At 30.4% G+C, this 15,587-nt stretch overlaps 1 protein-coding gene across 1 annotated transcript in view; it reads left to right on the plus strand.

Moving 5' to 3' along the window:
- The first annotated feature begins 6,871 nt into the window (after positions 1-6,871).
- Positions 6,872-15,587, plus strand: part of LOC129002530 (metabotropic glutamate receptor 2-like) — a 37,545-nt gene continuing 28,829 nt past the window's right edge. The window contains exons 1-2 of the mRNA XM_054430403.1: positions 6,872-7,022; positions 13,512-13,896. Coding sequence (XP_054286378.1) covers positions 13,575-13,896 — 322 coding nt within the window. The 5' untranslated portion in view covers positions 6,872-7,022; positions 13,512-13,574. The remainder of the gene's footprint in view (positions 7,023-13,511; positions 13,897-15,587) is intronic.

Here is a 15,587-nt window from a genome sequence, read left to right on the forward strand (position 1 = left end):
TACTTTAGGTCCTACACTCTCATTCGAATGAAAATATCGATTATTTGATTGTTTCTTTCGTTATATCGTTTAGTTAGTTAGGTTAGGTTAACCTTACCTAACTAACCAAACGATATATCGAATGAAATAATCGATTAATCGATATGTCGATCGATATTTTCATTCGAATGAGTGTAGGACTTAAAGTAAAGTGCAGCCATAATTACTGCCTAACATAGTCTATATGTTATATTAACACAATATATATAAATGCCATTCCGTTTGCACGTATCTAATTCCAAATGTAATTTTTATGTAGTAAAATTTCAATTTGAAAAGATGTGTAAGTAAATATATCAAAACTATTTAAAATCACTAACAGTTTATTTTAAGAACTTTAATGAATCTTGATTATGTTTATGCCTAATGAAACACTTTTTACAAAAGGGAGAAGACACTCTTATTTAATGTGCTAAACGCTAAAAGTGCTAAGTACTAAATATCTAGGATAGAATCGCCATTAAATAATATTACACACATTTTTTTTTTAGTTATTTTCAGAAATGCACTTAAAGAAAGACCATGTGATATTTTAGTTGTCATCTTTACAAATATTTTTTATTCAGTTTTCGGTACAGAGGGTTAATACAAGGGGAAAAAATCTAAAAGTCTATGATCAGAGTACTGTATGATAAGTATAAGTGTATACGACAGGCGAAAGCTATTCGCCAAAATAGCTTGCGCACTTTACATAGTATGTGTAGGGAGTAACATTTTACTGTGAATCCACCTAGTGAGGTGTTATTGAGGGTTGTAGTATTTCTCATCACTAGCAGCTCCTCGTGAGTACAGGTCTGACTGAATATTCATTGCAGCCTTATCTTTAGGGCGTATATAAAAGTGCAGCATCGCTCTGAATGCTGTAAATTGCCACCTCTGGTAGTAATTACTACAATGTATTGCCACACTAAAACTTGTGATGTTACATTTTTACTCCTAGTTTATATTTTCATGTTTTTGTTTATCGACGAATTTAATGTAACCGTTGATACATTTAAAATGTTGAGCGTTTAATTTTATTTGCTAAATTACCTTTCTGTCTTTATTGATCAAACAACTTTATTTAAATTGCATGGTAGCTAAGTATTTATGTAACTAACTAAAATTTTACTTTTGGAGTAACATGTAAACGAACTAAATTAAATGGTCCTGTCGTCTCCCTGAATACCCACGATGCAGCAGACCTACGTATTTGTTATCTTCCTTTAATTTTTTCAATTTTTGTTGTACAGGTTTTAAGAAAAATATTATTTTTAAGCTCGATACACCCTCTACGATTTACTAAGAAAATAGGCGCCGCCAATACGTGGGCATGCGACCACAGCGAACTCAAAATCTGCCTGTCAAACCTTTAAAGCCTATACTAGTTCAAAAGGTTTGCTACATTGTGTGATAGGGAGATAACAAATGTGTTATGATTAGTTTATGCTTTGCTTAAATTTGCTTGTTGATTTATGCCAAAGTAAAAGACTGGATTTTTTAAATAAGGTATAAAACAATGATTTCGGGAAGGAACAAAGCTAAATAAATATTTGAGAGCAAGGTTAAAAAATTTAACAAATGTATCAAAGATTATTTTAGGAGACCTAATAGTAACTTTATATTCGTTTATTTTCTTTTAGTTATATTACTATGTTCAGTTCTTTTTTTCCAATTATATATTTATAATCTGAAGACGATTTTTATCGTGTCATATTTTGCTAGCTCGTCCAAATTGTTGCTTTTAGCTATGAAAATTTGCCTCATGATATTGTCATCATTGTCTTTATTTATGATCAATCAGTTTATTTTTAATAACGTTAGCGATGAAGTATTATATGAGCCGTATTACAAATTATTGTTAAAGGTGTACAGTGCATTTTCATCAGAAAAAAAGAAAGAGTAACACAAGAACTAATGGCCCAACATGTTAGCAACGTGATCATTCCTAATGGAGCTATTCCAGTTAGAATTTGATATAGGCATTACAGAAAATAATAATATAGCGATGGGCCCTACTTTAATAGATAATAAAGGTGTTTTCAGAGTTATATATTAACTAGCTGTTGTACCCGTGCTTTGCAATGGGAAGAGGACACAAAATAGAAACATTTTAATCTTTACATCTGTTGCATATAGTAGTTATACATCCTCCAACACTTTTAGAAACAAAATTCAACTTTTATACAAAGTTTTTAATAGAAACGTTTAAGTTATGACTTTTAAATCTGGTAAGTAGTGGATACCACCATTTCATCTCCCTTAATAACATATCTTTTTATTTATTATTGACATTTTAAATTTCAATTTTGAAGTTACTACTAATTATTATTAAATTTAAATGATTTCACTCTTCTTTATACATATTAAATCACAAATCCTTCCATCTTCAGTTTCTTCACTCACAATAAATCATTAGCAAAACTAAGTCAGCTGTTATAAGCTTTAGAAATATTCCTATGCCTTTTCAATACAGTCTTTTGAAATATTAAAGAAACTATAGGCCTATCTATAGGTACTATAAAAAATTTCAAAAAATAATTTAGCATTTAAGACAGCAGACAAAACTAATATGATTATCAAAGCATCAAGGACTAAACAATTTAACAGCAAATACAGTATATGTTTCATTGCATCTCTGATTCTACTCTACAAAAATATCAACAAACAACTTAATATACAAACCAGTTCTTTTAATCAGTTCCATCGTCCATTGGCTTTACATTTTCACACTTACCATAAAGTCTAGTAACAGATACTTCATTGATTTTAGAAACAAAAGAACACTGTGTACTGCTTAGTTTTATGATATTTTCCTTAGTTTAATTTAATCAGTGGTGTGGAAAAATACAAATAATAAATGTATCAAATAAAGTAAATGTGAACTGAAAGCTATGGATAAAATAAGAGTATTTTGTATTACCATTTGATAATTAATTATAGTTACACATATACAACAGATTTAAAAAAAAAACAAAAATCAACGACGTACAGTACAATTTAGTTATTGATGATATTCGTTAGTTTAATTTATGCATAGGTTTAGTAAAACACAATAACTTAATTTACCTAAATATACATATAAAAAACAATGTGATGTGCAAGTTATGTTAAGTTAATCTAACACCTGTTAAGGAGTTAGAATTTATTTAAAGTAGCCTCCAAATTCATATAAAATATCTATACATTGTAATTTTCATACTGTTTCCATGAAATAATCTATACTTATTTAATACGCAAGCAGGATTTTTGTGACAATTACTCCTCCGAAACTACTGAACCGATTGACATGTTTTTGGTCTCATTGGAAAGAGCGTAACGTGAAGTTGTGCAGGAAACTTTCTTTTTAGGGAAATAATTAGAGAGTGAGGCCCTGGGCCCTTTAAAGTTTCGTATTTCTCCATAAGATTAACATGGGAAACAAAAATTGTTATGAAACTCCAGCTGTTGTCAGAAATCAAAAGTGAGAAGAAGAGCATAGGTTAATTGTAAACAGTCAATAAGTTTGCTAATAAAACAGTTTGCTGCAAATATTTGCTGACTTGGTTGATGTTCGTTTTAAAATAACGCCTGTAATAACTTATTTAGCGATTGCTCGAATTCGAGCAACAGGGACACTAGTATTATTAATAACATTATTTTCATAACTTAGACGCTTTAAAAAAATCCAAAACAGAGCCGGAGTTGATACAGCAACGGTTATAGAATATTTTTTGTATATAATCATTGACATAGTTTTAGAATAAATAATCCATGATAAAAGGTTAGATTAAAATAAACCTACCTCAAAGTTATGGAAAATATTATATTTAATTTCTTTGTATCAGCTGTCTGAAATAGTGAAATTTGCAGTTTAGCAGTTCTTCTTGTTTACATTTAAATGTCAAAGCAAATGTAAACAAACATTGTTAGTGATCTCATCGCAGCCATGGAGACAAATCAATATTTACTTTTAAAATCTTCACCTCACAACTTTTAAAGCCAAAGGGACAAAGCCTACGGTCAGTATCGAAACGTGAATAGTCCTATAATGGTCCTTGGTATGGTAACTATAATTTTGTAAAATTTTAGCCCAGTTTGTTCAGTAGTTTTTGCACCTATTAGTAACACACATAGAGACAGACACCATTAGATTTTTATATAATAGTATAGATATCTGAATAGTTTGTTTATTCAAATTATTGTTATTGTTTATTTATTTATGTAAATGCTACAATACAGATGTTGGATCACAAACATTTAACAACATACTTAAGTCCAATTACATTGCAGCATAGTACAAATACTCATAATACAGTACATACTTTTGTGTGAACACGTGTCAAAATGTCTTTTGTTCATCATGCAGGCAACAACACAGTATTAAATAAATAACACTTTACATAAACAACAGTACAACAACAACAACAAATGAGCAACTTAAATTATACAATAAATAACTTAAACAATAAATATTTTTATTGTTATCAATATTGATTGGTAACTGACATATCTGTACAGTCATATTCTAATTAACTTACAGACGATACATATAAATATAGTAAGATGAACTTTTATTTCGTGTTGACGCTCTATTGGGTACAAACTATGGAACTATAGTTTTATTGACTATGAATTTATGTTTGGATGTCAAACGTACTCCAGCAGGTGCTTGTAAATCGATAACGTAACAATGTTCATTACATGTTTATTGCTCAATAATGTAAATGTATGACTACATTATGCTTTTGAAGTGTCAAGAAAGGTTATACTTTCAGCCAATAATTTTACACTAAGTACATTTGGACAAAGTTATGTTCCAGCCACGATAAGAGAATCATTACTTCACAAATATTCCAATGAATCACCATAGTAATTTTGTTGTTCCTTGGTTGAAAATTTTTCTGTACACATAAATATGTCATATTTTTTCTTGTATAGAGGGTGAATCTTGTCAGGTGTCCATTATTGATTTTAGACAAACAGTTGGTCCTACACTGCAACCAAGAATAACGTAATTATCATGGATTTAAAAAGGTTTACGCTCTTCCTTAATGTTTATTTTGTAAGAAAAAAATTAGTTAATCATTGTTGGATCAACGGTTTGTGTAAATCCAATACTGGCCAACTTTAGAAGATTCACTTTGTATATTACGCTATTCGGGTTGAACTGTTACGTTGTTTCGGTTCCAAAACCTACTTGTGAGATGTGAGTTTTGGTTGTATGTGTGGAATAAACACTTTTTTAATAAAACAAAGTATTTGTAAAACATGCTTTTTTTAATTCCTTAAAATTTTCAGTGTGAGTAAACTTGGTTCATTATTAGAACGTAATACCACCAGCCACTCTCCTATTAAAAGAGATAGGTCATGTTTATGTTTGTTAAAGGATTTTATTGGCTTAAAACCTGAGTCTCAATGAAGGTTTAAGATTTTCTTTCTTTTAAAGAAGATTATGCAAAGAAATGTAATAATATCTAGCTAAATGTTTTCAAACTGATTTAGTAGGGTGTTTGAAATGTCTAAAATGATGTAATATAATGCAATATAATATGTAATACAATAATATATTAATAATATTGTTATATACAATGTAATATAATATGAGGTATACGCGAGGAGTTGACATATTTTGCCCATAACGGTTTCATCTCCCAAACTTTATGAATACACATAAATGATATAGCTACAGTCCCATATTATGATGTACCATAAAATGCATAATAAGACGTTAAATATCTATCTACTTTATGTTAGTCTTAAATATTATAGCCATTAATAATTGGCACTATAGTTAAAACTGTAAACTTATTTCATAATAAATACCAATAGTATTAATGGTATGTTGGTATAAAAAGTATAATATAAATTTGCTTTCAACAAGTAAATTAGATATAAACTTTTTTGAATTCCACAAACTGAAAAAATTCAACAATTAGTTCTTGTTCCAAATATTAGATCGTTTTTACAAGCTTTTTTGACCAATATGTAAGTTCAAATATATATTCATAATAATAACATTTTACATAAAACTGTTAATATGCACGCAATATTAAGATATTAATTAACTTATTTTGTTATACCATTTATTTAATTTAATCTTATACAACAATAATATCAACGAAGAATTCCAAATAGTCTGATGATTTTGATACTCTTCTTATTATTTCTCAAGACTTTAGAATGATTGAGAATAGTTAAAATGCTACATCCAAAGTCATAGGATTAAATGGAACAGAACAAAATATACCTAAAAATAGGTGAATTTTTATTTAAATTTAGATTGGAGGCTAAATACATATGTTTTTATATATTTTGTATTGTATAACACACATATTAATATCATTACACAGCAGATAAATTAGGATATCTAATGTGAAAAAAAACTATTAGATCCTCAGCATTAGCTTAAACTATTTACTTAAAAACACATTTATGAATCCGGCATTGATTTAAGGTTCACCCCTATGATAGCTTGGGTGGATTTTATACGTTTGTCATACAGTAACATATACCCAACTTATTATCGTGTAACGATATTATACAGTGGTTGCAAATGTTTTTCCTGATTAGACAGTCATCAACTTCCCGATATTGCGATATTGAATCGAAGTTAGTATAATTCACTAGACAAGATTTAAATTTCATCAACACTTGTTTCAATGACAGGGACATATGCATTAACTGTTTGAAAATATTACTTAGCTTTGCAAACCTTGGGCTACACGCAATGTGTTACTTTTCTCCGGCGGGGAACTTTTGATAAGGGCACTGCTTGTTGTGTGGGTAGTGGTGGGGTACAGGGTGGGTGTAGGGGGTGTAATCACCACCTGTCGAGGGTGGAGCAGTTGCTTTGCCGCCACCGTGCCAACAACCTGGGTTCGCCGTGACACAAGTTTGTTTTCGTATTCCTGGTCGTTTTAGTTAGATTTTTATTTGTGTGCGTTTAGGGGAAAAGGACGATAACTGGACTGCTCCCTGAAATTCGGGAATTCGCTAAAAAAGTAAATGGAAGTGCTGCTTATGTGCGTAATCTACTTCAACAAGTAATTATTTTATGAGTACCTAATACGTTTGAATACAATTATTTATAACAGTTACCTTACGATTTCTAATATAAATAGATTTATATTTTGTATCGATAAAATTTAAGGATGTAAAATAATTTTAACAATCAAAACTTAAATGGAAATAACATAATTGATATCACAATCCATTATTTATATTGCTCTTGAAAAGATACATGTTATGATCGCGGTATTAACTGATTGCAAATTTTTTAGGGTTTGTCAACTGATAATAACAGATTATTGACTAATCGACGTAGACGTTTAAGGAGTTAATCTGATCAAAAATACTACTGAATGCTGATACTGAATAATACTGAATCATCTATCGTTCAATATCAAGGATAAATTTAGTTAAAATAATGGCACTTAATATCTAGTGATTATCAATATCGTTTTATTACCGCCACAGTTATAATAATTATCTAAAAGCTTCCATAAGAACAGTAATCAACTGGTTTGGTAAGTGTTTTAATAATTGGGATTTCTTGCTAATTTTGCACCTAAGAAGTTTTAGATACGACAGTTAATTTTAAATTTTAACAGATGTCTTCCAATTGAAATCTATATTTAAACGATAAACGATATTTTAAATCTGGTGCAAAACTACATTGGAAAGCAGCATCTTAGTGTTTTATGCGTGTAGGCTAAGAAATAAACCAGGGACTTTTTATTGTTTTTTTAGTACATTAGTTTTTTTGTGTGAGAATGTATATAACTGAAAACGTTCATACTACAAATGTATAACGCATTATCCAAGGCTTGGTAAAAAATAACAAAGGTTATTTTCAGGTTGGTTATATTTATTACAACAAAGTTATAATGAATTAGCTCAAACTTTACCTCAAGTATAAATTTGTCCACCAATTTCCACTTGCAATTATTTTGAATGTTATACTAGCAGTTTTACTATTTATCGTTGACGTAATACAATAGCAAACTATGCACGTATGCTTGAAGATGGATTGTCGTAGCCTCAACAAATATCAGTATTGATTTTAGCAACAATTTTGCCAACGTATGCAAGTCATACGATCACGAAACGTTGACATGCATTATTTCCACGAAACCATCAGAGGAAGTATGTTTTATACGAGGAAATGTATCCACTGGTTTGTACAAATATTGTGCTAATTACACGAACAAATAATAAAGTAATTTATTATTTCTGAAAAAGTATAAATTAAGCATTATTCCATTCGGTGGTAGGTTGAACAAGTTTGTAAATTAAAATACATTTTATGGTTTTGTTCACTAATGAAAATTGAATATACCATTATTATAAACATTATTAGTTACCGTCCACGAAGAAAATTATCACATAGGTAGTTTTTAAATACTGCCCACATTAACATTGACAACAGTTACTCGAATTCCGACTCTAATGATTAAAGTATTTATGATTTTCTCTACAAATAATATCTTTTTAATTTACTATAGTAATAAATCGATTTTATTCTTGAAATAAAATCTTTAGATTGAATACTGAAACAGAAACCAAATTTATGAAATTCAACATTGATACATTTGATACATGATTGTTAAGATACCAACAGTTACAAATCATGAAGATTTGTTTCTTTTAAAGAAAATGAAAAACAAGTAACGAAATCTAGTTTCTTAAAACTGTTTTAAGAACTTAGAATCCATGATTTTGATTTAATATTTTTCTTAAAAAGGAATATTTTTCTAAACATTAAAATTAAAAACTATTACCACCAAAGTTTTACGCACATAACACATTTTGTTTAGATATAATCACCCAAATTTAAAATACATAATAAAAAACATCATACGAAATAAAAAGATATAAGGTAGTCAAATAAAATAAAACCTTATTAGAATGAAATTATATAATCACAATTTATTTGGTAACGCTTACTTCATACGTTTAACATTATTGAATTCCAATACATGCGTCAACACAATTGATTGTACAATGAAACCACTTTATATTATGTTTGGTATTTACAGGAAATTCTTAAACGATGTTGATTTAGCTATAAAAGGAGCATTTCCTATTCACTGTAATTCTGTGTTACTCAACGCAACAGAAAATAATTATTTATGTAATTCAATTTAATCCAGTAAAACGGAAAATGAATCATTATAATCTTGCTCAAATATATTCAACGTTATTGTTATACATGTTCACCATAACGGATTATGCGTGTATTTATATTATTCGAATGCGATCCTATCATATCAGTTAAAGGAATAAAGGCCCCTGAATTCCATGATCCAGTTACAATGTCTTTTTTTTCAGTCGACCACATGCAGCGAAGTAGTGAAGCTATGGTCTAATAAAATAAACTCTGATAACGAAGTCCATAATAAGTAGGACAAATAGGTAATAGGTAGGAAAAGTAATCTTCGAGCAAAAAAATATGATTCCTTAAGTAAAGAGACAAAACCATAGATTGGTACCTTTCTTTACGAACGAGAGTCCTATGCTGGCAAAACATAGAACATAGGAAACATAAACATAGGAAACATGTCATAAACACACTGTCATGTTGTTGAACGAGAGTCCTATGCTGGCAAAACATAGAACATAGGAAACATAAACATAAGAAACATGTCATAAACACACTGCCATGTTGTTTATAGGTCTGATGATGATGAGGGGGCGTGGTAATTATTAGTGTTTCACGTCCACGACCGGGAGTAGGAACGCGACAGTTTTCATGCACTTTAATAACTTCACAGGTCGGGGGTATATCACAAATAAAAATTTTCATTTCCGTATCACTTTCATTCAGGACATCTTTGGGGGAAAAAATATGAATATTGACAAACGAGTTAATAGTATGAGCATTACATGAAGACTAGGAAGGATCGCGAAACATCACGTAACAGGTGCAAGGGTAACTGTATATATATATGAAGGAAGTAAATATGATTCTGCACGGAACAGATACATTTAATAACCTTATTATTGCAAGCAAAATTAAATCCCTAATGATACAACGGTCTTCATTGAATTTTTTTACCAGAATGTCATGTAAAACGGTTTAGTTTGCCATACTCAACAATGAAAGGTTAAAGACACTTGTAAACATTATTAAAAACGAACACTTAAGTAATTAGTACATAGTAATTGTCTGTAAAGCAGACTGAATTCATAATATGGCCTTCGTTAGAACAGATTATAAATTTACACTAACCTTTTGCAAATGAATATATTAAAACCAACTTTATCACGTCAAAAATAATTTTTCAGATATGAAAGTCACTCTACTCAATTCACACCTGTTATGAGAGCTAAATTGGATGTCAATATGCCTGTAAATTTGTCGCCTGGAACGACTTGTATGTGTGAAGTGCTGGGTTAATTAGATCGTTCGTTAATTTTGCCCCTCGTCACTTCACTTCGATTTTTAAGAATCGTTAATAACGAAAAGGGAAATTTACAACAGTTGGCTACAATCCACTTATTATATTTTTTTGATAAAATATTTTTGTAAAATTAACTTGAGAAGGGTAATGTAGCATTTTGTGTTGAGTACAAATTTTTGACCAAAATATTGTAGGCTATTCGTTAAAATGTTATTGTGTGCATTAACAGACTTACTTGTTTTAACATCGAATCAATCACGGCAAGAAAGATTGGCGGAAATGACAATGTCATTGAGACCGGATATCAATCTCCGTTGTTTTAGAGGATGTCAAAATGTCAAAATCAAAGCCACGCACATGTAACATGTAACAGCAGACACTTACGAAATATCAACTCGTATAATCCTTTGAAGCGTATACAGGAGTTTCTGTCTTATAAAACGTTTTACAGTGAAAACAATCCCTAAAAAACGAACGTATTAATATAGCGTTTAATTTAGCGTATTATTCTTTGATCTAAACAATTTTGGAGAGCATTGTTTACGTTTAACATTAATCTATTTAAACTTAAACTATTTAAAAATTAAAGTAAACGGTATTTTTAATCAAAAATAATTTATTCCAATATTATGTATACATAATAATGATTGACTTAACTTCTGCCCGACTCCATGGAGTATGATAGGACCGGCTTAAATTAAGGAGTAACAGTTTTATTTTGAAAAGAGTTTCATAATTGTGGAATCGTAAACAAATTGTTTTCTATTTATATGTGAATTCATAGATTTATGAATATATTATTAACCACAAGGTATTTATATCAAACACTCACTATTTATATCTATATTTAATTGTAGTACAATATTCTCAGGAATGAGTATATGTTTATACTAAGAGTAGAATCTTGCAAATTGTTGAAAAAAGTTGATTTACCATCACTAAATGCATACGCAAATCATATTCATAGCATAGCTCAAGACAAAAAAATATTGCTTTTGCTAAAATCTATATTAAAGCATATTTCCAATTCTAGTTATCTAATCTAATTACAACACAGTCAAACTGTAACATCTGAATCTGACATTCTAAGATTGATATTTGCTGGAGAAATTAGCACTAGATTGAGCTGAAAATAACCTCTATATCGTAAATCTAGAAGGGAGGTTACTTTATCCTATAACTCAGACTGAATTTGAAATCGGTTTCCAATATTTCACCTAACAGCTGCATTAAGGCCCCAACAAATCATGTACTGTCTGAACAGTATTCATGAATGGGGGTTTTGTCTCGGCACTGGGTTTGCTGAAGATTTAGCGTATTTTATAACAGTTCAACCCAACATCAGGGTTCAAGATAATTATTTCGTACAAGATTTCCAATTACTTATTACATAGTTAAAGAAAATCACTTTAATATAATTTTTTCCAAAAGTTAAATAAATATTGATGCAATAAAATTACTACCTTATCCAACGACAGTTGTTCGTATGACTACTAGTTTCATACTTTAGAGCTTCGTCAGTTCATTTTGTATGCAACCACATCATCAATGTATTAATGAATTAATTGCGGTATGCCAATAAAAACAAAAATTCTGTCACAATCTAAATAGTTAAAACTTGCCATGTTGATAAAATAATTAAAATTGAATAAATATTGATTATACTGATTAACACTCTACAGACTGTCCAGCACTGTTAAAAAAAATAGATTTAATGTTAAAAACAGCTAGCATGAAGATATTGTATTATGAATGGTTTGACATTTTACATCCTGGCGTAACAATATTTCATCACTGAATATTCACTTCAAAATTCTAATTCAATGCCCTAAGCATACATTATTCATACTAAGGAATATGTTATTAATCTTGAGGGTGGAACGAAGTTAGTGTTAAGAAATCTATCGTCTTACTGCAGCAAAAACGCCCTTCTAAAACATGCATTGCGGGTCTTAAGTATCTTAAGAAGCATGCATTTTTAGACCCTTGGGAGTAAAAACTAGCTGTTTTAGACAGTTGTAAAATCAATTTTAAGCAATCGAGGGAATCAACATTATTTATGGATTGATTTATTAGGTTAGGTTTTAGCTTATTGTTGCATTCTTGTCAATAGTTCAACCATAGATAAAGCCCTTGGTACGGAAACACAATCGTAAAAAGCGAAATGAATGAATCACTTACTATACAACTGCTCATTTACATTGGCAAAAATTAAAAAAAAAGCTGGAAGCCGTTTTGAGAAGTTATCTTTATATGAAAAGTATTTTAATTTTCCAGCTTGGTTTTTCGACCTTTTCGCGAAAATGAGGCCTCAGTCGTGGGACTTTTAACTTTTGCTCGGTTAAAAAAGAGTCACTTTACGCCCTAGAGATAAAATATACTATTATTTTTTAAGCTACTATGTATTAGTGGCAAAATGGCACGAATCTAGGTTTCCATATTGTATCACAGTTAAGAAAAATAGACAAAATACGACCTTCTAAAATAATTGTACTTGCTCAAAAAAAATGGACCAAAACTGCACTAAACATTGTTTTTTTAGGAATTGTCATTTTTAGAATTATTTAATTTTCAATAATAACAGGAGAGAGACATTAAGACAAAAGATCTGTATAAGCCCTTATTCTGCAATAAAATTTGATTTGTAGTTTATGAAAAATATTCATCTATTTTACGTATGTTTTATATATTACACTGGACTGTACAACAAGGTATCAATACTATTTGACACTCTCTACAGTCCGGTGTAATACAGAAAAAATATTGTAATATATTAAATTTTTCTCATAAATCTTAAATTATAATTTCTATTTCAGAATCAGGGTTTATACAGATATTTTGTTTAAATTAATCTAAATTATTGTTACTGGTAGTTTAATAAAGATTCTGAAAATGACAATAACTTCTAACGAAAAAAATGTTTAGTGCACTCATGGGCATTTTATTTAAGGCAATACAAATAAGAATATACTGGATTAACCTAAATTTGGTGCAATTTAGTCACGAATACTAACACGTAAAATTTGTTAACCCTAACTTTTATCCAACCTTTAGGTCTCAAATTTAAATACTTTTCTTTTTTGTAATCACATATTTTTCTTGATATAGTTTCCACTAGGAGTAACAATGGTGATACAATGATCCAACATCTTAAGTGAATTGTTGTGTGAGATGTGGAGTCGCTTCGTCAATAACATTATAGTGCGGGACAATACTCTTCTCGGTCTACTCTGGATCCTCTCATTTCTCACACTCTCCGGAACCTTCGACCACCCTCCTCGTCTCCGCATGATCGACTCCTACTCCGGAAGTACCATGGAGCATGAGATCAAGCTACGTCATCGTCACAGGAAGATTCCTGAGGACCTTAAGATGGAGTTTCTGGCTAAGAACTTCCGTTCTCTCTTGGAAGAAGGTCCGACGCCGGTAGTGGAGAAACCTCTATGGCCGGTCAAGAGGGAGGCGGTTTTGGAGGGAGATCTCATTCTTGGCGGTAAGTAATAAAATTTAAATTATGTTGATACAGACGAATTATTGGTTTTAGATGTAAAAACTTTCATGAAACATTTAAATGTTAAAGTATTGTAGAAGTACACTTACTCTGGGTTTAATATAAGTTTGTGTATCTAAGCCATGCATCCACTGCATTCTTACAGTTTTTTTCTTTTTTAAGAAGACTGTCTGAACTCTATATGACGTCCAGTAAATCTTTGATTATATATATACGCCTATATATATATATCGCCTTGTTGAGTATATTTACGAGCAAGTTTTTCGAATTGAATTTTCCATATCCTGGTCTGATTACTATCCAACTACACAATTTTGTTAGATTGAAAAATTAACTGATAGCCCGGAACAAATGCAGAGCAAAAACCAGTGCTAGGAATGGCTGTACAAAATACATATTTCCATAAATAGACATACTTGTTGAATCGCCATTGATGGGTAGTTATTTATTAATAAATACAGTTTTTGTTATTAAATAATTGTAGAAATTGAAATTGATACTCCAATTTCTCCTTTCTAAATAGTTAACTGCACCAAACTGTTGAAGTTTAGAAAAAGCTTACTCGGATTGAGATGTCATGGGAGTTGAAACTCTTTAACTCTTGAACTGTAGTCTAAGTCATTAATTACCTTACTTAATTTAAGTCTGGAAAACGGTCACTGTAATCTTTATCAAACGGAATATAAATTTACCAAGAATAGAGACTTTTTTACCTCTTATAAAAAATCTTCCGAAAAAAAGTATATTTCTAACATTATCATTGCTTTGAATTTGAGCTTATGCTGTGATGACCTATAATGATACATGAAAGCTCAGTGACTGTTAGCTATGGACCAGTTATTAGTCTCGGAGTGAGATATCATGCCGGGCCATTAACTCTCTGTCATGCTGTCCTAATATCTGAAAGCGCATTACGCTTGTCCATTCTGACTTGTACCTGTTATACTTCGGGGATATGTATACAAGCATTAAAGACCATGTTGTTCCTCACTCTCAACATTGTAAGCTTACAGATTTCATATTGTATAGAGGAACTTGTAACAAAAGTCCAATAATGTCCGAAAACTGTGCATCTTAAACTTAATATTCCTTATTTACTCTAGTATAAACACAAGCATTGAAGTATATGTTGTACAACTTAGTATTACAAACTTGATGTTACGTGGTGCATAGGATAGTGCATGTGCATGATAAACTGTGACCTAGATAACTGTCGTGCTTCAGAGAGAACACGAACATAAAGTAAAGTATGTCCCAATAAGATTACCGGATTTGAAATATTAACAAATCATAAATTTTAACACTAAATTTATAATATGAAACATTAATCTTAAAGCATAGTATATTCGATCAGTAATGGAATATTATGTCTTGTAAGTGCCCACCTGCTGCCTGCTGAAAAGCCAAGCATCTCTTGAAATAGTTTTCCATCACATTTTCACACACTTCCTGTTGAATTCCTTTAACGGCATGAATAATTTCCTCCATCAGGTCTTGGATTTTTTGAGGATTATTGGTGAAAACAAGAACAACAACTTTAAATATCCCCAAAGAAAGTAGTCACACGGTGTTAAATCACACGATCTTTTTTCCATTTACAGAAGTATGAACCAATGACTCAATTTGCCCAAAACCCACACCAAACTGTAACACGAGGAAGATAGAACGGGGTT

The sequence above is a fragment of the Macrosteles quadrilineatus genome, unplaced genomic scaffold (assembly GCF_028750875.1).
Source record: "Macrosteles quadrilineatus isolate MER2022 unplaced genomic scaffold, UCM_ALF_1.0 Scaffold_9__3_contigs__length_116548681, whole genome shotgun sequence".
In the NCBI taxonomy this organism is placed as follows: domain Eukaryota; kingdom Metazoa; phylum Arthropoda; class Insecta; order Hemiptera; family Cicadellidae; genus Macrosteles; species Macrosteles quadrilineatus.